We start from the raw sequence: 24666 nt of genomic DNA, 5'->3' as shown, positions 1-24666 counted from the left end.
AGGCATATTCTTTCACATAAACCGAACACTTGCAGGTGTGACCATGGAAGTTTCATTTGACAATTTTAAACTATTGAGAGGCCACATTTGTTTTTGGTTGACTACACTTTACTGAGTCTTATACGAACTGTACAGAGAGCATTAACATAACCCAAGTCTGTAGCTATCCGATACACAACTACTTTTCTAGCGTTTATAATCCAGTTGCAATGAAGGGTTACCCCAAAACTGTAAGTTCTATAATACTTATAATTATGGAGCATTACCCCCACCTGGTGGTCACCTGGAAGAACAATCTAAACTAGTTTCAACTCAGAACGTTAACTTCCGAATGTTAAGGGAAAACCCTACAAGGTTGTTGATTTAAACTGGTGCTATAGATGAAATCATTTGTCAGACGGTATAAATTTAAACGAGACAAAACATAAGGTATTACAGCTTTAATTTTTTTTGCAAAACAAGACTTGGAATACAGACAAGCCTGGACTCGGGCAAAGGAATCATACAGTCGTCTCTCCATGCAGCGTGCAGTGTTGCACATGAGCAGAACCTCCCGAACCCTCCACCAGAACCGATCTGATAATGGAATGTACCATTCCCATGTTCACACACTTACCGCGCCAACATTTAAAACTCAGTGCAACAGGGTACTTGTTAAAACATGTGTTGTCACCATGAACTTAAACAGCAAAAACCAAAACTGCTTTTTCTTAAAGGTCTTGCAGAGTACTGCTCTGAACGATAGAGCAAAACTGGTCCACCACACAACATGAATGACTATTTATTTTTTTTGCAGTTACTGCAGTTTTAGAGGATGAACAATTGAAAAGTGAGGCTAAAGTGTTAGAAATCTTGGGGGGAGTGTTGGTTTAATCAACTTCTTCCATGCGTGAAGCATCATCATCTTCACCGTCGCCTTCTAGGGGAGGAATCGTATCTGGGATGGATGCAGCGGTTGCCTCCTCTGGAATGACATCGTCGTCATCGATACCTACAGGTACAAGAATCAGTGTTTGTTAGAGATCAATACAAGTAACGAGCATGTAAAAAACTACCAATGGTGACCGGTTGCATCTCCTTACCCAGTCCGAGTTTGATCATTCTGTAGATGCGGTTGGAGTGGGTCTGTGGGTCGTCCAGGGAGAACCCTGAGGACAGCAGGGCGGTTTCGAACAGCAGGATGACGAGGTCCTTCACTGCCTTGTCGTTCTTGTCGGCATCTGCCTTCTGCCTGAGAGTCTCCACGATGGGGTGGTCCGGGTTTATCTCCAGGTGTTTCTTGGCCATCATGTAGCCCATGGTGGAGTTGTCCCTGAGTGCCTGGGCCTTCATGATCCTCTCCATGTTGGCGGTCCAGCCGTAAGTGCTGGTCACAATACAGCAGGGTGAAGACACCAGTCTGTTTGACACGGTTACCTGATAGAGAGCCAAGCGGAGGACATTAGGACTTAACACATGCATAGCTGACCCAATCTAAAATGAGTTAATAAAAGCATGCAGAACAGTCATGTTAGAAATAAATGCTCAACACACCAGCATGGCAAATTCCACATCTTAAATGTCAACATTTGTATACAAACACATTGTAGTTTCACATCCGTTAAAGCAATTGAAAATAATTAAACAGGCATCTGTTAGATCACACCGAGTTGCACTAAAAAAGGGTGACTTTACATCTCCACAATCATGGAGAAGTCACTGGTCAAAAACACATTTGTAAGTGAAAAACTCATTCGGGACACACAAAAGACTTGAGGGGCCTCCTTGCAGATGTATAAAACTCACCAGAATACAACTTAGGACCAGTTAGGGCACCTGTTTCCAAACAAAACAGTGTCAACTGGAGTTCATAACGACCTAAATCCTACCGCATGAAGGGAAATTTAGGTCAAAATTAATATGAACTCATTGGGATTACTGACCTTCTCCACTTTCTTGTCAAGGATCTCCTTCATGAGCTTGCAGAGGTTCTCAAACTTAGCCTTATCCTCCTCCATCTTCTTCTTCTCCTCCTCATCCTCTGGCAGCTCCAGACCCTCCTTGGTAACAGACACCAGGCTCTTGCCATCGAACTCCTTCAACTGCTGGACACAGTACTCGTCGATGGGCTCCGTCATGTACAGAACCTCAAAGCCACGCTTGCGGACGCGCTCAACGAAGGCGGAGTTGGCCACCTGATCCTTGCTCTCACCTGAAGAAGTCAAGCAAGCATCAGCGTTATCCTCACAGATTTAACATTGGCTTATAAATAAGCTACTTAAAGTGAACTTATGTTTCTGTGTGCCGCAAAGCTAGTAAACAAGTTAATGGCATCAGAAAAATCTTTCAGAGCCCAACGCACCAGTAATGTAGTAGATGGACTTCTGGTTCTCCTTCATGCGGGTCAGGTACTCTGTGAGGGAGGTGGTCTCATCTCCAGACTGGGAGCTGTGGTAACGCAGCAGCTCAGACAGCTTCTTGCGGTTTTGAGAGTCTTCATGGATGCCCAGCTACAGATTTAACAAATATGATTACACGCTCATACAAAAACAATCCCACACAACAGTACCCGATATCTAAACAAGATTAATTGATCACACAGCTGTTGCATTGTCTTGCAAATACAAACTCCATCTCTCCAATCAGGATACAAGTTACTAATCAAGTAATTTATCTACAGCTCTAAGTGACTATTCTACTGCACATAAGTACAGTACCAAGTGTAGCATACACAAGAGCCTTGTACACTGGCCCAACTGCATGAGATGTACTACACTGAGCCTGTAGAACGTACGGCCAATAACAAGCTCTTACTAGACTGCCTCAGAAAGCTGGAGGGTACAGTTAAGATTAAAATGTAAACCTTATGAGTCCATTGAGATGCACTGAAGACATGAGCGCATTACAAAAGAGTAACTTTCATTCAAAACTTGGAGATTTTCAATGCGTCACGTGTGTATTTAGGATACCTTGATGTTCTTGGAGAAGCCTTCGTATAACTTCTTGTAGTTCTCCCGGTCTTCAGCCAGTTCAGCAAACAGCTCCAGACACTTCTTGACGATGTTCTTGCGAATGACCTTGAGGATCTTGCTCTGCTGCAGCATTTCTCTGGAGATGTTCAGGGGGAGGTCCTCGGAGTCGACCACGCCGCGAACAAAGTCTGGAGATAAACACAACACATGCTTATTGAAACCATCTTAACTACTCAATCTTTGCAAAACTGCCTTACTGGGGTACATGTATAATCATGCAGCGATGTAGAACAGAACTTACTCAGGTACTCTGGGATGAGATCTTCACAGTTGTCCATGATAAAAACTCTCCTGACGTACAGCTTGATGTTATTCTTCTTTTTCTTGTTCTCAAAGAGATCAAAAGGTGCACGGCGGGGAACAAAGAGCAGGGCACGGAACTCCAGCTGGCCCTCCACTGAGAAGTGCTGCAAAGAAGAAAATGACTCAGATTAGTTTGACTTAATTTCAGCATATGAACTATTCAACAGCAGTTTTATTTATTGCAGTGTTTACCTTGACAGCCAGGTGATCCTCCCAGTCGTTGGTCAGACTCTTGTAGAACTCTCCATACTCCTCGTTTGTGATGTCGTCGGGGTTCCTGGTCCAGATGGGCTTGGTCTTGTTCAGCTCCTCCTCGTCGATGTACTTCTCCTTGATCTTCTTCTTCTTCTTCTTGTCCTTGTCCTTGGAGTCTTCCTCATCGTCTGAGCCTACATCCTCAATCTTTGGCTTGTCTTCGCCCTCCTTCTCTTCCTTCTCCGCCTTCTCCTCCTTCTCCTCCTTTTCCTCCTCTGCCTCGTCATCACTGATCTCCTTTTCGCGCTCCTTCTCAACCTGCGAATTAAAAGAAGAATTCAACTTAACCGATACGCAAACAGTTTTAACTAGCCAAAACCAAAATGTCAAAAAGCAATACTTACAAACAGGGTGATGGGGTAGCCGATGAACTGAGAGTGCTTCTTGACAATTTCCTTGATCCTCTTTTCCTCAATGTACTCCGTCTGGTCATCCTTCAAGTGCAGGGTGATCTTTGTTCCACGACCAATGGACTCTCCTGTGAATAGGATTGTACAGCTATGAGGACAGGAGCTAGTAGATGTCTAAGTGGTACTGTGCATTCACACTGCAAATAGACCTTCTGCCATTACTTAATGCCGAACGTTAACCTAAGGAACTAGGCAATGACTAATAAAATCAAACCATTCCAAGATATTGAACATCTTAAATAAAATAAGTTTGCATAGGGTCCAACAACTAGCTGAATGATGCAAACAATGGGTCGGGTACATTACATGCATGTCATAACCCTGTGTAAACGGCATAATCAGAAATAGTTGGTGCAAATAGTCAAATGTTGCAACTGTAGCAGGACACGTACCGGTGTCGACCTTGACTGTGAAAGAACCTCCAGCAGAGGACTCCCAGATGTACTGCTCATCATCATTGTGTTTGGTGATGACAACCACCCTCTCGGCAGTCAGGTAGGCAGAGTAGAAACCCACACCAAACTGACCAATCATGGAGATGTCAGCTCCAGCCTAGAGGGAACAAAATTGTTGCTATTTAACACCGATCAAATATACGGTTACATCAGAGTGTTCTTGTCATGTGATAGTTTATCGATTTTCTACATGCAGCCATCTAAATCATGTTCCTAGTCATACCTGAAGGGCCTCCATGAAGGCCTTGGTGCCAGACTTGGCGATGGTACCCAGGTTGTTAATCAGGTCGGCTTTGGTCATGCCGATTCCAGTGTCGATGAGGGTCAGGGTGCGCTCTTCTTTGTTGGGGATGATTTCAATTTTCAGATCCTTGCCACTGTCCATCTTGGTTGGCTCAGTCAAGCTTTCATAGCGGATTTTATCCAAAGCCTGAAAAAACACATTGACAAAAATACAGCAATACTTTAGATATCATTTTCAAGCATTATCACAATAAAAATTATAATAATACCTCTACATTAATAATTAAATACCCTGTCAAAACACAGGCATCTGAAAGTAAACAGTCAAATCAATATGTAAAAACAATGCCAAGCTCCGGCAGGCTTACATCAGAGGCATTGGAGATCAACTCCCTAAGGAAGATCTCTTTGTTGGAGTAGAAAGTGTTGATGATCAGGGACATCAGTTGAGCGATCTCTGCCTGGAAGGCAAAGGTCTCAACCTCCTCCTCTTGGTGCATTTCTTCAGGCATCTGCACAAAAGAAAATCAAGTAATGTTTAGCAAATCAATGGTTTAAATGGCAATTTGGAAAAAAGGGATGATGATCAAAACAACTCAGTAGAAGCCAACCACAGACCAAAAAAAAAAAAAAAAAAAAAAAAAAGGCTAAAATGGCCATGTTTACGTGTGAGATTCATTCTGCCTCAAAGTGACAACTCGTTTGGCTTCATTAGAGGAATGATCATCATAATTAGATTATGTCAACAAGCCAGTTTGGGGAAAATTGGACCGCTGCCATAGTGTTGCTACAAATCGGTGGAAGCGGCCATTAACCAAACATGGCGTCGAGTGACAGACAATGGACTCCGCAAACACGTGCTGATGGGCGGCTACAGACAAAAATAAGGATAACATTAGGAAATGCGAAGCTGTATGTTCACTTGTAATAAAAACGTCATGAAGTTTAACGTTAAAAGCCACGTGGGGACAGCGATAAACGTGGTTACGATAAAGCGGCCTTATCTAATCAGCCGTAAAAAAAAAATACACAACAATGACTAATTTGAGCTATTTTAAAGTTATAACAAATTTGAGGCCATATGTTAAAAGCCCATATCAGTTTTATATGAATTAGTCAACTGGACGTCAACAGATAAACGTTTGAAACTGATATCAAACCCGAGAAATTACCGTAATACTTTAGGTAAAATGTTGAGGGGACTATATTTGGATGTGAAATGAGGACCCGGTTCTATGATCTGGTCCAGTATCGGATGTATGTTCTTACGGTTATCGCTAGCTAAACAATCCGCGATGTCATCTTCACCACACCTGCCTTAATGCAACCTAAGCCCGGCCTAACAGTGCGGCACAGAGCCGCATTTATATAATGTTATCGCAAATCGTCTATCAGTACATTAAATGTCTACATAGTTACGGTAAAACATTACGAAATATGTGAACGGACAGCAGTCAACGTTAATCTGCTAGCTGTAACGTTAGCCCACGAGACATTTTAAAGCTAAGGTTACCGTCGTGACTCATGAGCTCGCATCGTGGTTTACAAACAGCCATAGTTGAGTAACGGGTTAGCAAAAACACGCATTAAAAAAAGAGCACAATGTGTCCCATGTGTAAGCAAAGTACTCGTGTTCTTACCTTGTTTATTCCGTTGACTTATCTTGAATAAATGCCACCAATATGTAGTCCCTTCTGCTCTCTGACGCAGGGAAATGGAAAGGAACTTCCTTTTAACAGACCGGAATCTTTATACTCAATCGTTTCAGTGTGCGGCCGTATCCCTCCGCGGTGCACCATCTACCACTACTACTCTACTCTATGTTTAGAAGACAGACACAACCGACTGTTTGATTATGATAATTCAAAGGAGCTGTTGACATGAATGTATAAAGAGCGAGTGAATATTATTGATTTAATCTGATGGTATAATCTTGAAAGACAATGTAATGTAAGGTACACCTTGTATATTTGAAAAATACTGCAATATAACTAAGAAAGTCAGTTCCTGTGCTTAGCGCAACATTGCTGCCACCTTGTGGCGGTTTATGTCAAAACGACAGAACTAGATGGATACTGGATAGACCAACATTTTAGTGACGAATAGTCTTTATTACTGTCGCCACATACTATCAAGGCAAAAAATCCCTGCACCAAACTAATACACATGTTCAATCAAAATCACGAGTATATCGTTTATTTCATTGCAAAGAGTGAGGGTCTTTTCAATCTGATGGAGGAATATTTTAAACCAAGAGGGTGTGCTTCGTTTCTTCTAGCACTTTCCACGAAAAAAAAAAACCCGCCTAAAGTGACGTCACGGCTTGTCAGACGCAGCCCATCGCGGCCCAGCTGCTGTCACGAGCGATACCTACACCACAAACACCATGGTAACCAACCGCTTTAACGTTATTTAGAGTGATAATATACACATAAATACATTATAGCGCTACGTGGTCTGATGATGTGATGATCCCTGCGTTAGTTAAAATGTCTTATATATATTATAAAGCGTTGAGCAAGGCTAATAAAACCGGTGCAATTCTAATTTTAAAGGTAAACTCTGTCAACGCCTTTGATCAATAATCAATAATTAATATATACACCCTTGTACTCAGATGACACACTTGGTATTTATGAACTCCTGATGCCTCACCTGATCCTAAAAATGGTGTTAAAGTTGAAAAGTGAAACGGAAAGCTTGAAATAATATATTATAATACAATTGCATTAAAATTGTATTATTTTATAATAAAATATTCCTTTATTAGGATTTTAATAATTGGTTTTATTAATAGCATACTACAATATTAAGATATTGTTGTTATTATTATCATCACTATTATTATAACGACAATGATAGCAATACGATTATTAACAATGCACATTCATTGTGGTGTTTTTATTTTTATAGGTAGTAATACTCATATTTTCTAGCCCCGTCCAGCTGCCACGTCCCGATGTACAAAACAAGCGCGCTTGTAGTCTGGTACGTAGTGCGCTTGCGTCAATGTTTTTGAGGGCCCGTGACTAGCTAGCGTGCTAATCCAACATTCGGGACGTTACAGAAATTTTCATAATTAATAACCTTGTGAAAGCTGTTGTTTTCCCTTCGTACGCCACCTAATTTTGGGTATGTATATATGGACATGTTACATTTTATTCCGAGCCCATATTGAGCCCGCTAAAGTGAGTTTTACTTGTTAGGTAACACCAGCTCTGCCTAATGTTAGCTTAGCTTAGTGGTGCCGGGTACGGTAGCGTGCTTGATGCTAGTTTCAGCTAAACTGTTGTTTGTTTTGGTAACTTTAAATAAGAGTTGAGTTATTTAGTGAAAACGCAACATGTCGTGCATAAACAAATTCATAATAAACAAACGTCGGGGCTTAATTATATTAAGTTAGCGAACGTTAAGTTGCTCCACTTAGCAACGCTTACTTCAAATAGCGCTACAGTTGGATATCAAAAGTCCTAAATCGATGTTTGTATGCTCATCTAATGTTACCGACACATCTCAGTGGTTTCTCCAACGAAAAGAAGAAAACACGCGTGTTATGTTTGAACCGTGTTTTTAATCTCGGCTTTTACATTGTTTGGATGACTTCATTCAAGTGTGAGTTTAACACATCGTGTACATATGTAGACTGCTAATAGGCATCGCTGTTCCTTCAGGTTGGTCCGAATCACACCCAGAATGTCCTTCCCCCCTCACATGAACCGGCCGCTGTTGCCTCCTCCTGGGATGCCCCCTCAGTTTGCTGGTTTCCCCTCAGGTAAGCAACCACGTGGGCCACCCTACATGTACAGCCTCTTTCACTTTGTCTACTGGAGTGTACTAGATTTAGAAGGGACACTAGCAGCCTTCTGCCTCTGGGATTGAAGTTGATGTACATTTACTTTGTCTGTTGTAGGAGCTCAAATGATCCCGCTTCACATCATGACCCCCACGTCAGTAATGATGCCTTCTGTGCAAGTGATCAGTAAGCCTCCGATCCACCGAAAGGAAATACTGAGAGTCAAAGAGAACAATGAGAACAGCGGCCCCACTACCACAGTGTTTGTGGGGAACATCTCGGAGAAAGCTTCAGACATGCTGATCAGACAGCTGCTCGCGGTAAGATACGGGAAAGGGTTTACAAATATTACATGTCACACAGTTATGAAATATGTATGTAAAATAAAAAAGAAGTCATTGTGTGTGGGCAACCTGCTGAAACTGGATCATGTGCTGTGGCTTTTCTTAAAAAAATTCCCTTCTACCTGAGTTGTGAACTCTTCCTCCCGCTGTGCTCATGTTATAGAAATGTGGAATTGTTCTGAGCTGGAAGAGAGTCCAAGGAGCCTCAGGCAAGCTTCAAGGTAATTCCTAATACATCAAGTCTCATTACATCAAGGTATACTTTAATCTATGGCTAATTTGGTAAATTCACAAAATGATTTCACCTCAATCCAACCAGAAATGAAACAATATTTTGTATTCGTCGTCCCATCAAACCATTCATGACCATAGATGAATTTGTTGTCATGTCTTATTTCAATGTCTGTTGCAGCCTTTGGGTTTTGTGAGTACAAGGAGCCAGAGTCCACGTTGCGATCACTTCGGCTGCTTCACGACCTGCCGATTGGAGAAAAAAACCTGTTGGTGAAGGTGGATGCCAAGACTAAAGCTCAGCTGGATGAGTGGAAGGCCAAGAGAAAGACTGCGAATGGGGTATAATTCTGTTCTTGTTATGAGATTCCAAGTTATTTATAGAAGTGAAACTGAACTGGGATGTTTTCTTTATACCTTTTATTGTACCGGCAGATTAAGAAGCCTGAAGATGGAGATGATGAAGATGAGGTTCTAGACGAGGAGACAAAAAAGAAGGATCAGATTATTAAAGGTGCCATCGATGGACTGATGAGGGAATATGCTGCAGAACTCAACGCGCCTTCACAGGACGAGGACTCCCAGAGACGGAAGAGGAAACGGGAGAAAAAAGAAGAGGTATACCAACGTTTGTCTGACTTGCACTCTTCTTCTTTTGGAACTTAAAAATGTAAAAGTATTAATGTATATTTTGTATCTCTTCTTTAGGACGACCTTAACACTATTGATATGGAGGACGACAAGAGAGACCTGATCTCCAGAGAAATTAGTAAATTTCGAGACACCCACAAGGTAAAGTGGCTCCTTTGATCTTGTAGTTGACATTACAGGTTTTGGACAGCAGCTGCTCACATAGTTCACTCCTACAGCTTGCACATTCAGTCGACACATTTACGAACCTTTTTTTTGATCTCAGTAACATGCATACTGCGCTACAAATTGGCATTCCTTAAAATTTCCACCACCATACACCTTAATTTGCCCCATATTATATGAAATGTTTCATGTTAAATGTTCAGACAGCACAAGTAGGCAGATTTGACACCTGTGACCAGCGTAGTGAAACTCTAGGTGTGACTATTCTAGATCCATTCTTCATTCATCACACAAAAATGCATGGAGACGATGTAAAGTTACTTAAAAAGCTAATCTATTCATTAAACCCCACCATTATGATAGTGATCATATGGTGACTAAAGCAAGATGAATCTCAGAGCTTTGGAAAAAGTTGCGAGGATAGGATGTAAGTATCAGCCTTTATTTACTATATACTTATATTGGGCGTCCCCCCTCTTGAGGACTTGCATAGGGGCAACTGAACTGCCCCCGTCTGTGTGTCGGTCAGGCCTCACGACGATCTGTATTCAGCCAAACATTTGACGATACAAAAAGTTCCTCCCACACCCTTTTTGTCACATCACCGGCGGTGCCCCGAAATGCTTGAGTCGGTGAACCTGTGCGAGTCCTCTGTAAATCATGGTTTGTCTTAATGGTGTTCATGTTGAAGCACAAGGACTCGTGTCAATAACCACTGCAGTGACTTTGGCTGTAGCTTTTATTATGCTAGTGTGGGGGGGCGCCCTCTCCACAGCAGCACACTGATCTGAAGACTGACGAGGTATGTGCTCTCTGAATGTGTGCGTGACTTCTCTCCCCCATCTCTTGCTCTTCGTCTGACTCTCTCTGCCTTATTTGTCCTCCTTCAAGATAGATCAGTGAGTTCATGTATATATTTGATATAACTGTACAGGATGTACTGTAAACAGTCCATGCTTTCTGTTATCTAAGAAAAAAGCTGATATTTTACCCCAAAAAACAGCCCTGCGACCAGGTTCAGAAGATTAAACCAAAAACATAAAAATGCAGAACTTCACAAAGAGGATTTGACCATGTTTTCTGTTTCAAATTCATCACTTTGACTTTTCAGAATTACGATAAATTGTGCAAAAACAGCTGCTTTAAAAACACGACAGACAACAAAGAATAATAATCTGCGCTGTCTGCTAGACTTCATTTATTAAGCCAGCCCCGGTAAACACTCTACAGAGGTAAGTAAAACATCCGACATGATTTGTGCTTGAGTCGAGGCACATAAGTAATAATACTTGACCTCGGCTAATAAAGTTCTACACAGATTGCTACGGTCTCCCATCTTCTTTCTCGTGTCGTACATTTCCTTCTCTTGAGATGCATTACACCCGAGGCTTCTAGAGGAGTCTTGTGTTTCTTGCAGCAGACCAGCTGACTGTGGCTGTATGCGACTGTAATGCAGTCAAGCAATTTGAGTTCATTCTTACTGTTGCACTGTCCCTACTTTACTTTGTTGAATTAGTGCCCGAAAAGTAATGGAAATTCTCCAAGCTTAGCATTTAGTTTCTTTTTGTATTAAATGCTCTCATTCTGCGCTAGAGTTCTTTTAATTTTATACACAAATTGCACTCAAAGCCTTGTGTGTAATGCCCAGAAAGGCAGAATTGGGATGCGTGTATGTCTTTGTTTGTTTGAAGTGAGTTGTGAGGAGCTGCTGAAGACTTCTGCAGGGGTAAGACCGCTTCTACAATATTCATTTATCTGTACAGAAATAACTGCTGTTCATTTCTTGATTACCATGTTACCCTTTTGTGAAGTAAAGGCTGTTAGTTCTGATGATAATGATGCTTGAGCAAGACAGAATCCCATAACGTTTTTCCCTTGTATACCGTGTGACCTGCTTTCCTCCCAGGCCTAACTTAAAAGGCTTGTAGGGGCAGCGAACGGCCGAATCCATAGTTCAACACCTGTAAGTCACAAACAACTAGTTCACCGAACGGCCGACGCCTGTTTTCTGTTTTTGTTTCCCTTGTTCCGAGAGGACGACTCCTAAGCAGAGAAAAAGCATCGTCTTTTGCTGCGGCCTTTTTCTCGTTATGAACGCCTCAAGTTGAACGTGTTCCACTGATCGTTTTGACCATTGAAGTGGTTTCCAGTTAAATTCTTGATAAACGGTAGTTTGAAGCAGCGCTGCCTTTGATCCGTCCAGATTCTCTTACAAGCTTTGCACAGATTTTTAGTATAGGGCATGTTCCTGTATGACGCCTTTCAAAATCTGGAAACCACTTGATTTGTGCACAGTAGGGAAATTGAGAGCAAAGACTCATTGGATCTTGTGTGGCATCGGGTGAACCTGTATGTGTTTTGCTCTGCAGAAACTAGAAGAAGAGAAGGACAAGCGGGAGAAGGAGCGGCTGGAGTTTGAGCGGGACCGGAGGGATCGGGAAAAAGAACGAGAGCGGGAGAGGGAACGCCGGGACCGCGAGAGGGAGAAGGAGAAGGAGCGAGAGAAGGAAAGGGAGCGGGAACGAGACAAAGACAAAGACAAGGACAAAGACAAAGATCGCGACCGCAGGACCAGAGAAAGGGAGCGAGACCGAGAGAGAGACTGGGAGCGGGAGAGGGAGAGGGAGCCCGACCGAAGCCGGGACAGGGAGCTGGGCCGGGACAGGGAGCCCGACCGGACCCGGGAGAGGGAGCCCGACCGGAGCCGGGACAGGGAGCCGGACCGGAGCCGGGACAGGAGCCCCGAACGCAGCCGATCCAGGTGAAAAAGACTGGAAGATCAGCTGATTAACAGAAAACAATAAATAGTCACCAACCATTGTATATGGCTGACTGTACAATACAGATTTTAAGGCAAGCCGGAAGCTTAGCACTACGATGCAACTGGAAAGAAAATGTGCAATCTGAGCCATTTGTACTGGTTTAGAAAAATGCAGCAAACTAGGAGCTTTGGCCATGTGCTGACACTTTGTTCATTTTCATGCAATTGTTCTTGGACCACTGTTTTGAATTTACAACAAAATGAATCCAAAGTCGTACAGAGGCTTACATTTGTGGGTTCAGTAAAAACTTTGCACAGCTGCTCATAGACACTACACAGTCCCACAGGTGTTTTCACACTGATGGATTTAACCTCTTCTCAGACCATGTGGGTAAACTGTATAGAGACCATGCTTGATTGACGTCTTCCCGTCTCTTCTACAACTTAAACTTAACACTTATATTGGAATATTGGTTCCGATTCGAGGGTAATATGTTCTTAACCCTTTTTCTGTTTTTGAAGGGAGGTCAGTCGAGACCGAGACAGAGACAAGAAACGAGACCAAGAAGATGAAGAGGAAGCGTACGAACGCAGGAAGCTGGAAAGGAAACTCCGAGACAAGGAAGCAGCCTATCAGGAGGTAGGGAAGGTTTCCCTGGGTCAGAAATCACTGCTCCTAGATCCTAAGTTTCTAAATGTCCATGTATACCCAGGATAATACATTTCAATTCTATATTAAATGCAGTTGTGTCCAAATGAGACAACCCTAAAATATTTAGGCATCACCTTTTTAAGGGTGTCTTTATCACGGGGGCAAATAAATTCAAAGAACAAAGTGTGAATTACTGTTTTTGCTTGATGTGACTGAACATGGTCGTGGCTCACCTGATACTGTTGTGATGACAGCGTCTTAAAAACTGGGAGCTACGGGAGAGGAAGAAGGCTCGGGATTACGCCAAAGAGGCCGAGCGGGAAGATGAGCGCAGACGGGAAATGGTGAGAGCACGTTGAACGAGCAGTGGAGGTTCATAGAGGCGTCCGAGTTTACTTTGAATGTAATTTACGCCAGAATGTTACCTGTGTTTACCTTTTTAAACCTTGCAAATCTCATTAATCACTGTTAATTCCATTTCAGAATAAAGTTACAACATTAAGTTACGACTACCTTGTCGTGGCTGTCATGATTCTATGGGTTATTAGTGTCTGTCTGCTAGTTGGCATTTCAAAAATATATATATACATGTTTTTGTGTTGCCAAGATGGACCCTTTGTTTTTTGTGTTCATATGTTTTCAGGTAACAAGATAAATAAGATATAATAGAAGTTGTGAGGAGAAATATGTATCATCCTTGAGAAATAGTGCGGTCCTGTGTTCCTTTAGGTGAAAGAGGGCAAACGGTTGAAAGAGTTTCTTGAAGACTACGATGATGACAGAGATGACCCCAAGTACTACAGGTGAGCAGCATGCAAACATGTAAAAAGAATAAAGCATCACAGCAGATCTGACTTGTAGTTGCCGATGCCATACTGCAGCTATGGCTGTTGTTCTGAAGACTGTTATTCCGGATGTGACCCCTAGGGGCAGTGCGCTGCAGAAGCGTCTCAGAGACCGAGAGAAGGAGATGGAGGTAGACGAGCGTGACAGGAAGCGGGAGAAGGAGGAGCTGGAGGAGATCAGACAGAGGCTGTTAGACGAGGGACATCCAAACCCAGACGCAGAGCTACGCAGGGTATGCTTGTCCTTAATAATGATGTGTGTGTGTTTGCCTGTTAATCTGTAGTGAGTCCGCGTGCTGTCTGTTGTCTTTGTGAAGGTCACTTTATCATCAGAGTCTCTCTGCACATCTGGGGTGTCCAGCTTTCGTTGTATGTTGACCTTCTTTTCTCTAAAACACCGATTGGGTGTTAATCTTCTGCCTATCTGCCTCTTATTGGTCCAGATGAAGGAGGAAGAGGAGGAGCGTCTGAGACAACCTCCCATCGTCCAAGAGCCGGAGATCGAGGAGGAGCGGGAACGGGAACGCCACAGGGGTTCAAAAGACCACCGAGACCGGAGACAGGAACCGGAAAGACCAGAACCTCGACCACGGCCCGCCCACTCAGACGACGAGGTGGAGGAGGGTGAAGAAGACGAGTATGACAACGATGAAGACAACCCAGACACGAAACCCTGCTTGAAGCCCACAATGCGGCCAATCACAGCAGCGCCATCGGTGTCGTCGGCCAGCGGCGGCGCGTCCCCGAACACACCCGGGGACGAGTCGCCCTGCGGCATCATCATCCCCCACGAGAACTCCCCCCCCGAGGCCCTCCCGCAGGAGGAAAACCGGCCAAAGATTGGCCTCAGTCTCAAACTGGGTAAGTCTAAAATAAGTGTCCTCACTGTGACATGGAACACACGTAGCGATTGTGTTTATAAATGAATGTATTGTATTGTGTAGGTCAAATAAATAGCTTCTGTCTAGATTTTGTTACAATGTCCAACAACAAAAACTGGAGAAATCCTCTAGATTCAGACCAGAATACACAGCTTGCAAACATCCTGATCCATCATTTTCACAACCTCACACCACAGTTGTGCTCTGATTCCACACATAAGTGTCTGCACATGAAAGGTACATTTAGTTAGTCACAGAGAACCGTATTCATGAAGCTCCTCGTGCTCTCCAGGTGCCTCAGGAAGCCCCAGTCAACCCAGCGTGGGCAAGAGGAAGAAGCTGCCCGTGGACAGCGTCTTCGACAAGTTCGACGACGAAGAGACCGACGAGCAGCCTCGTAAGCGGAAGCTGGTGCCCCTGGACTACGACGACGACAAGAGCCTCGGGGTGGACGGGGCCGGGCTCTCCAGCATAAAGGGGGACGACACGGAGGAGAAACGTAAACACATCAAGACCCTGATAGAGAAAATCCCCACAGCAAAGCCCGAGTTGTTCTTATACCCGCTGGACTGGACTATGGTCGACACGGTGAGGAGAGAAGGAAAATATGGAGTATTTCATTGAACTTTGTGTTTTTTAAACCTCTTTTTGAAGGATTTGTTCACTTCTGCCTCTTGATTTTCTCAGCAAGTCATTCAAAACAGAACTAGATGTTAACGCCTTCATCTCTTGTCCCGTTTAGACGTTAATGGAGCGACGCGTTCGGCCCTGGATCAATAAGAAGATCATCGAGTACATCGGAGAGGAAGAGGCCACGTTGGTGGACTTCGTCTGCGCCAAGGTATTGATCATGTGATGTCTGTGTGCAGGTGACGTCTTTCACACTTTGAGAGGAAGTAAAGCGTGATACGATCCTGATGTTTTCTCTTTCCCAGGTGATGGCTAACAGTATGCCACAGAGTATCCTGGATGATGTTGCTATGGTGAGTAATTTAACGGATGAGTAAGCCTCTCACACACAGTTCCCACTGATCCTTAAAAAAACATCTTTCAAGGCATTGAATTCATTCATTTAAAAGGCCTTTAATTAGCATTAAATGTCTTAAATCAATCTTTCAAATGTCTTAAAAATGCTAAGACATGGGAAGTAGGATTGTATTGTCAATTCAACAATTAATTGGTTAGTTAATTGGCAACTATTTTGATATTCAGTTAATTGTTTGTCATTTTTAAGCAATAATCTAAATCATTTGCTTGATTCGGCTTCTTACATTTTAGGTTTTCAGCTGTTCTTTGTCATGTGATATTTAACTGAATATTTTAGGGTTTTTGACAGTAGGTCAGACAAAAGCCCAACATTTGAATATGCATCATAACGGGAACGTTTCAGTGTTTTTCTTTTGACCGTATTTGGGGCCGAGTGATATCGAGAAAATCTCATTATCGTGATATTTACTATTGTATTACTTGTTTTTACTTTTGGGCATTTTGATCCTTTAATTAGAAAGTGAAGAGATGACTGAACGAGGGAAAGAGAGCTGTAACAAAGGTCCCTCCTGTCTTCGTCTTCTTCTTCATGTGTTCCCTCTTGTCTTCTTCTTCAGGTCCTCGATGAAGAAGCTGAAGTCTTCATAGTGAAGATGTGGAGGTTGCTCATCTATGAAACCGAAGCGAAGAAGATCGGACTGGCGAAATAAGCGGAACCACTGAATGAAGATCAACAGCTTTCTTTTCATACATTGTGTAAAATAGTGTAGCGCAATTTATGTCTCCCGCCCCAAAACAGCGGCGTGTCCCTACTAGTACCGACCGTAACTGCAGATTCTGCTCACTCTCACATTTGCACCAGTTGTCCAGGTTTATTCCCCCCCCGCTCGCTGTTTGCAGGTGCTGACTGTGTCGGTGTGCTTTCGTGTAAATACAGTACGTAATTGATGACTTAATTCTCAGACAAAACTGCTGACTGTCGCCCAGGACCATTGTTGCGTTGCCAGTTGAGGTCTCTCAGTCCGATCATTTTATTTGTATCCATGTCGACACACTTTTTGGGAAGAGTCATCTGTAGGATTGTTACGAGCAATCGGAGTCTCTACGGTGTGCTCATTTTTTTTTTTTTTAAATGAGACTTTAGAGTTTGCATAACTACAACAAGGAAGTGATCTTTTTTACAAGATTATTTATTTAGGGTTTTGGACACAACTCCAATTGAAGAGTTCATTGATTCAGATTTAATCCGCTTCATTTTTCCTCATCACATTCCTGATTGATTTGTAGACCGCTTCAAAAAGCTCCTAATTATCATTTGACATGCGTCCACTGACGACACCCACAGAATATATATTGGATGGAGACATCCCTGCAGCTGTAAAAGCACACACACACACACACCCACACACACACACAACCACTATTGGAAAATGAATTAAGAACAGGAAAAAATGATATGAAGTTGTGACAATGCTCTCCATTTGTTTTTGTATTGTGAACATTTGAATAAAATTGATTTTTTATAACCGTTTGTGTAACCGTTTCACTACCTACATTAGTTTATTTCACAAATCACTGCTCTATAGTTTGAGTTTTAGTCTTGGTGGGATGATGGGACATTATTTATACCATTATTATAGCTTTTTTATGTATTTTAATACAATTACTTTTTTATGATATCCTACTGCTATACTATATTCATGCTATAATGTATTTTTTCATGGCATAACATATGTTTCTATGTAATTTGAATGCCATACAATACCATGTCATGATATTTTATTACATACTACACTATTCCATACAATTGTTCATGGCATGCTATAACTTATGACATACTGTTAAGGAGTGTTATGACTTATAGTATGACTTTCTATGTCGTACTATAAATACTTCTGGCATACTATACTATAACTTTATGATAAATATGACAAACTATTATGTTTTTGACATATCCATGACATGATGTAAGTTTTACTTTTTTGTTTTCATGTCATAGTATACTATGACTTTGATATTCTAATGCTACACATACTGACTTTTTATAGGCATCTTTATGGCATATTATACCATGACTTTTGATATGAGTCTGATTTCTTTCGACATGTTTTACCATGACTTAATGACTTTTCGACATACTATACTATGATTTTATTTGTACCTTTTTTCAACACGCTATATATACTATGAATAATTTTGACATACTACACTATGACATTTTCCTACATACTATAGTCTTTTTTTACTTTTGACATGCTATACTATGACCGTATGACTTTTTTTCGACACTACATGACTTTTTTCGGCATGCCTTACGATGACTAAACTAAGATTTATTCACTTGACTTTGTCTATATTAACATTCTAGGTTCTTTCAATTTAAAATGTCAGCCTGCTTCCTAACAGAACAGAAAACATTACGCCACAATTATATTATTTGGTTTGTCCTTTAATTTACCCAACAAAGAGTTAGAGAGGGATAGCCAGTCGCAATGAGTTCTGTAGTTGGAGTACCTTATTGTTTAGTGCTGAAATGCATGTTAATTACAAAAAGGAACACAATCCTTTAAACTAAAAGTAAGGTCGGGTGCCAATTCATTCAATCTTCTCACAGCAGCTGACAAAGACACATCAAGATCAAAACTTCCAGAACTTTATTGATGCCATGTGAGCTAAACAAGAGCAGGTCTTGCCAGTAAAAACCCTCTAACTGGAAGAAAAAAAAAGAGCACATAACGTCACGATAGACCGGTGTTGATACTGACGAGCCTTTAAATCAATCACATCCAGTGAGCAGCCAGAGATGAAGAGCCATGGATACTGAAGACACTGGGCTCTGAAGCAAGAGCGAAGGAAAGGCCACTGCTCGGAAACAGCTCGTTATTTTAGATTTATTTATTCAAATCGATGTCATTAAAAAAAAGAAACTATATTGTTTAATATGTAATTTAACTTTCCTTCAATATCTGCATAGGAAGACAGCTTTTTGTGTTACCATCTTCTGAAATAAACCTTGCTAGAGAACAAACCGGGACGTTTGCCAATGAACTATTAACGCCAGTTAATGTTTGCAATGTGAAAGTTAACATCTGTTGTGACTGTGGCCAGGTCTGTCCACATTTCTCCTTTGAAGTTTCTTTTTTTCCACCAACAGCCTTCATGCCACGATCGCCTCTAGTCCTCCGCTTTGACCTCCATCTCCTCTGCGTCGTCGTCTCCGTCCACCTCTGCGTTCTCTCGCTCTAGCCTCTCCAGCTGCCGGGCGAGCTCCGTCTCATCCGTGTCTGTCACCACCTTGGGCTGAAAAACAAATGAGAAAAAGTAGTAACATGTCTAAACAGAGAGGTTTTGTGGTCGTGTTTGGCTACTCTTCATCTGAGATTGAGAGGTAAAGTAACATTCTGGGGAAAAGTAATAAAGTTGTAATTTATGAGAAAAAGACAACATTTGATAATTTTACAAGTAAAAGGAAATAACATGAGAATGAAGTTCTAATATTTGGAGAAAGACATTCATTTTGTATTCAGAAATATTCTTTTCAAACAGAGGTACTAATACTCTGTTTGGTATTAAATGATCAAAAGTTTAAAAATACAAAATCACCAGTTTTGAAGACATGTTTTTCACCAGACAAGAACGGTATGAAAAACTGTTATCTGTAAAGTAACTAGTAATATATTTGCGCCTGAGAAGTATAAAGTAGCATAAAATTAATACACAAGTAAAATACAAATACCTCAAATGAGTACCTAAGTACATTACTTGAGTACAGGACAAGCATTGCTCACTGGACACCCTAACTACAAACTTTATTAACATTTTAGAAAACATTAAACCGTATATAACAAAAGAAACACACAAAAGGACATGGGATGGCTTTGGCGCAGAGAAAGTGAAGTCACTCACCTCCATCTGGATGTTAAAGACACCTCTCTTCTCCTCAATCTTCTCCTTGATGGCAGCCATGGCCTGGTTGAGGACAGACAGGCCCTCTGTGCGCTCCAGAGTGGTCGTTGTCATCACGTAGCGAGGGGGAGCGATCAGGTTGATCTGCCAAGAAGAAGAAGAAGAAGAAGAAGAAGACCATGTTAGTCTAATTAACGCTGGCATTAGCACGGTCAAAGTTTCACCAAATATGTGGCTGAGAGCGGGTGAAGCGGTGAGAATTACCTTGATGGGCATGGCCTCTGTGGAGCAGCCAAGCCCGGCTCTCAGAGCTGCCTTCACGGCATCGATGCCCTCGTAGCCGTAACACGCCACTTCAATGTCTGCAGGCGGGACAAACATAAAGTTGAGCACACGGTGTGGTTCTAGGTCACACATTCACCATGTTACTTCCTTTTCTAAGTGGAACTGAGAGTCATGATACAGCTGGAATAAACTTCAGTATATGAGAGCATATTGTTGCCTGTGTGGCTGTAACGGCATCACAGAATACAACGGTACAAAAACGGACTGCCATCGTACGGTGTACATTTGCTTATCTACGGTATAAAAAAAGTGACACGTGTGAGTTTAAAGTACAGACAGGAGGACTCTATCTGGGCTTTTGTGCACCTTTAGTATATGTAAATTGTGAAAAATCATAAGTTTAAAAAAAAAAAGCTTAACATGCTACAGTACAGTTAATTATCATTGTTAAAATCAGTATATAAAGCCGTGTTCTCACCAAACGCGACACAAATTTGCACCGTAAGACACCTTTATTATTATAATGCTGTTCTTGTCGCTTTAAAAATTGTAATTGATAATAATAATAATAATAATAATAACAGTTAAACGGACATCGTACTGTGAAAATCTCATATCGTTACCTGCTCTGATTTTGACGGCCTGTGGAGTGAGTCGCCTGTTGATGTTATCAATGAGCACGTCCCTCTCTTCCTTCGTTAACTCCAGGCAGTCCAGAATGGCCGGATCTCTAGTGCAGGCGAGATGAACACAGTTTGATTTGACCTCGTCAGATTAAGCATCGCTTGCACGCAGGCAAGACACGTTTAGCGACTGGTAGCCTCCCACCAGCGAGCTTGGAACGACCACTTACGACACAGCCTGTTTGAAGACATCATAAGCTCCGTATCCTGGCCTCTTGTATTTCTCATCGAACACCCAGGCGGTGCGCTCGTACAAGCTCTCTAGCTGCTCGTCCTTACTGTATTCCAGCACCTCCGCAACGTGTCGCAGGATGCTGTACACCTGCGAACAACAACAACCGCGTCAGAAAGTTCACAAGAGATCAACGAAGAGAAAAACGTTTAGAGTACCGTCTTTAACGTTGTCATGTATGTACAGTTCACTTTTTTTGACAACGCTGAACACAAACGATGTTGGCAATCGTCTCAATAATTCATTTAAAAAAGTTACAACCCTGAGCCTAAATTTGACTTACAGTTTTGGATTTGGTGAATTTATCTTCACACTTGATGGCCTCCTCTGGTGAAACTCTTCTTTTTGATAAATCAATGTATCCTAAAGACAAAGCAGAGAAGAGATGCATCATGGTAACTTTTCACTACTGTCACAAAAACGCTCTCCTGCTCGACGCATTAAAAAAAACAGGGAGTAACGGAGCGGTCTCGCCGCTATTTAAAAGCACCATAAAATACATTTATATAACCACAACATCTTATTTTTGGGGGTGATTACATCATCAAATAAAATGAAAGACATTTGGAGCTTCATTTCAACCTAAATAGAAGCTTCACATGTAAAAGGTTTTGTTGAGCAGGCACATGAGAGGAGACGCGTGGTATCAGATCCATGGAAAACAGACGCAAACTGGTTCGTATTTAAGGATTTTAAATAACGGGGCTCAGCAGGCGGACGTGAAGCAGGGCGCATATTCTAGACAGAGAATATTTTTATTTCTGATAGTAAGTTAGTTACAAACGCCTTAATTTAGGAGTAGGAAAAAACAATCGTCTATCATCCCGTCAAACGTTGATATAGAATCTGATCGCCGATCAGCACCAACCTCAGAATAGAGTCCAGAAGGAGAAGTTTAGATCAGCGTGGATACGGTGAACTGATTTAACTCTTCATCCATTACTCATCTTTCACTAAAACTTTATGGTTTAGGCTTCACAAGTTGCCTGCTGTTCTCAGGCTGCTCTATCATTACAAATCATAAACTTATGTCGTTTTGCAGTCGACAACATTAATTAATCTAAAAACAACATTTAGACAAATAATCCTTATTGTCCCGGAAGGAGATTTGTTTTCACAGCGTGTATTTATTCCACACAGAATAATATAAGTATGCACAATACATTAAAATATACACCGGGAGCAAGGCCTAGCCTCTCCACACAAACACGATAACGTTGTCAGTACCGGTTACAAACCGGCTCGGTAGTGAACGACATGCCAACGTGCTGACCAATATGGAGTTCTGGTGTTTTTAGCTGAGCTAGACGACAATAATCGGTTAAAAATAGATCGGTGGTGATGTTTTGCCCTCATTGTTTGCCGCGGTGCGTTTTATTTGGAGTGAGCACTGCGCCGGACTCAGCTAAAAAAAAAAAAAGCCTTTTAAATGCTACATTGCTGGTCAGCAACTGGCCAAATGGTAATTTGGGAGACAATTGGGCCTTATGTGCTCTGATTTATTTGACATGCAGTTAACATACTAATCATAATTCTGTTTTAATGAAAACCCAACTCCTGGTGTTCTTGCATGGATTATTGATTATGGGCTGATAATGATTGATTATGTCATTACTTAAGAGACCTAGAAGATGTTGTACCAAGCCCACAATACTCTATTTATACCTTTAGTATACAAGTGTCGCTGTATCAAGGAACAAAACAACAAAAGTACTACTCTAGTGGTCGGAGGTAAAGAAGAGTTTTGCAGAACAGAGGGAACAGTTGGCATCTCGTTCTCTTGTCAGTATATACATTGAAGTTAAGGCTGTGGTTGGTACATTAGGTCAATTTACCTGCCACCGTTGGCACTGGCAGCCAAGCCCTACACGAGGGCCTATATCCAACACTAAACAGTGGTTAATACCCTCCCTGAACTCACCCTTCTCTTTGTCTACTCGGATGACGACCACGCACTCATTGCGGCCTATGCGGATGAGCTTGTTGATGGAGCGGATACGTCGACGCGACAGTTCGCTCAGGAGGATCATGCCCTCGATGCTGTTGTATTCCAAGAGGCTGACGTACGCGCCCATCTCGGCGATGGACCTCACATTCACCATCACAACATCCTCCACCTCTGGGAACCGGTGCTGGTAAAATCGACAGCTGAGCCCCGGCATCGCTGGGAGAACAGAAACAAAACGGAGAGACGGGGGGTAAAACATTTGATCATTCAGCCTGTAAAAACAGTAGTTTATTGGAGGGAGGTTTCTTAATTTTTTGTAACAGAAAACATCTGTTACAAACGGAGTATGTGGGTATTTACCCAGCAGGAGGAACACAAGATCCTATCATGGTGAATTAAAGGAATTGCAGACCTCAACTAGAAACTGAACGTCAGGATATCTCCTCTGCTGCTTTGGCTTTGACAGGACGTTGGACCCAACGTCATAGAGGAGCAATGCTGAATCACTGAGCACAACTATAAATATATTTAACTACGAGGGCCATTACCTGTGATGGGGTAGATATTCTAAAGGGGCCACAACAAGGCACAACAGGTTGGAACCCACTGAGGCCATAGCAAGCAAATAATGCACCAACAACGACACATCAATAACTCTTGAATCCACTGCTACATCATCAATGCAGATCACGGTTAGGTTAAATAATTTCTTATATTAGTAATGCACTCTAAACAGCTCCATGAAGGCTATAAAGTACATATAGTTTAAGAGAGGCGTTGATTCATATTTATGGTCATTTTAGGGATGCTTTAACTTGATCGCTCTATGCTGATGGTAACATTTAGTCTAACTTACTCTCAATTATAAAACTTGGGTAACGTAGACCAAATAATACAAACACCTCTCGAATATGTACTGAACAGTCAAAGCCATTTAAATGGCAATTATTCATTTGGTTTCTGGGTGTTTTTTTCACTACTATCACTGAATTGAGACTGGGAAATAATCCCAACACAACTACAGGGAGATGAAGCGGTGTTAAATGAACTGGCAGCAGTATGAACGGGCACTTATATTACACATTTATTGTCTATGAATGGGATGATGCAATGCAGACCAACGAGATGCCCTTTAGTTAGCTAACATTACCACAAATAAGAGATAACCTCGCTTAAAATGACCGCAGCAAATTAACAGCGACCGTAACTAGTGACAATCACGGAGTTAAATACCAGAACACGATAATTCAAGTTACAGTTACTTTAATACCCGTTAGCTTCACAGCTAACAACCCGGTTCAAAACTCACATGCGGCACATGTACCGCTGTCGAGGCTAGCCGTTAGCTAGCAGCTCAGTGTGCGCGCGACAGCCCGTTAAAAACTCATCTTAATAAAAGAAAACCTCACCTGTGTCATACGGTTACACAACGATACACGTGAATGCTGTGCACTGTACGTGTTTAAATGTCCGATTATATTTCCTTCGGGTTCTTTTTAGATGAACGATTCGGGCCCGCTAGCTCACATTCATGGGTGTTGCTAATTTTCTCGACCCGGAAAAGATCGTCAGGGCTTATCCACACGCGCATGCGCAGAACGCGCTCGGTTCGGTCATATGATCCG

The 24666-nt window shown here is 42.0% G+C and overlaps 3 protein-coding genes across 4 annotated transcripts; 1 reads left to right on the top strand and 2 right to left on the bottom strand.

Moving 5' to 3' along the window:
• Window positions 1-425: 425 nt before the first annotated feature.
• Window positions 426-6439, bottom strand: hsp90ab1 (heat shock protein 90, alpha (cytosolic), class B member 1). The gene is made up of 12 exons (XM_079180435.1): window positions 6318-6439; window positions 5046-5189; window positions 4658-4864; window positions 4372-4531; window positions 3914-4047; window positions 3507-3827; window positions 3253-3418; window positions 2949-3139; window positions 2342-2489; window positions 1923-2191; window positions 1083-1416; window positions 426-991 (listed from the first exon to the last, which is right to left on the bottom strand). The coding sequence occupies exons 2-12, from the start codon at window positions 5187-5189 to the stop codon at window positions 870-872; spliced, it is 2196 nt and encodes a 731-aa protein (XP_079036561.1). The 5' UTR covers window positions 6318-6439; the 3' UTR covers window positions 426-869.
• A 1249-nt stretch (window positions 6440-7688) lies between these two features.
• rbm25b (RNA binding motif protein 25b) lies at window positions 7689-17502 on the top strand. Of its 2 annotated transcripts, none has more exons than XM_079180436.1 (17): window positions 7689-7809; window positions 8349-8449; window positions 8588-8790; window positions 8978-9035; window positions 9227-9387; window positions 9481-9663; window positions 9754-9837; window positions 12231-12622; window positions 13145-13262; window positions 13529-13618; window positions 14004-14077; window positions 14202-14352; window positions 14563-14980; window positions 15293-15588; window positions 15743-15841; window positions 15936-15983; window positions 16605-17502. In XM_079180436.1, exons 2-17 carry the CDS (start codon window positions 8371-8373, stop codon window positions 16695-16697), a joined length of 2547 nt encoding a protein of 848 aa, XP_079036562.1. In that variant the 5' UTR covers window positions 7689-7809; window positions 8349-8370; the 3' UTR covers window positions 16698-17502. The 2 variants fall into 2 exon arrangements, with proteins under 2 accessions (XP_079036562.1, XP_079036563.1); XM_079180437.1 differs by having other exon boundaries at window positions 7703-7809; window positions 8320-8449.
• A 1124-nt stretch (window positions 17503-18626) lies between these two features.
• On the bottom strand, window positions 18627-24597 carry eif2s1b (eukaryotic translation initiation factor 2, subunit 1 alpha b). The gene is made up of 8 exons (XM_079180662.1): window positions 24451-24597; window positions 23015-23257; window positions 21377-21456; window positions 21032-21183; window positions 20802-20908; window positions 20158-20255; window positions 19894-20037; window positions 18627-19287 (listed from the first exon to the last, which is right to left on the bottom strand). Exons 2-8 carry the CDS (start codon window positions 23253-23255, stop codon window positions 19162-19164), a joined length of 948 nt encoding a protein of 315 aa, XP_079036788.1. The 5' UTR covers window positions 23256-23257; window positions 24451-24597; the 3' UTR covers window positions 18627-19161.
• Window positions 24598-24666: the final 69 nt, after the last annotated feature.

This window comes from Pholis gunnellus, assembly GCF_910591455.1.
Source record: "Pholis gunnellus genome assembly, chromosome: 19".
NCBI lineage: Eukaryota > Metazoa > Chordata > Actinopteri > Perciformes > Pholidae > Pholis > Pholis gunnellus.
Note: the sequence above shows the minus strand (reverse complement) of the source record. Positions and strands in the feature narration are given on the sequence as shown.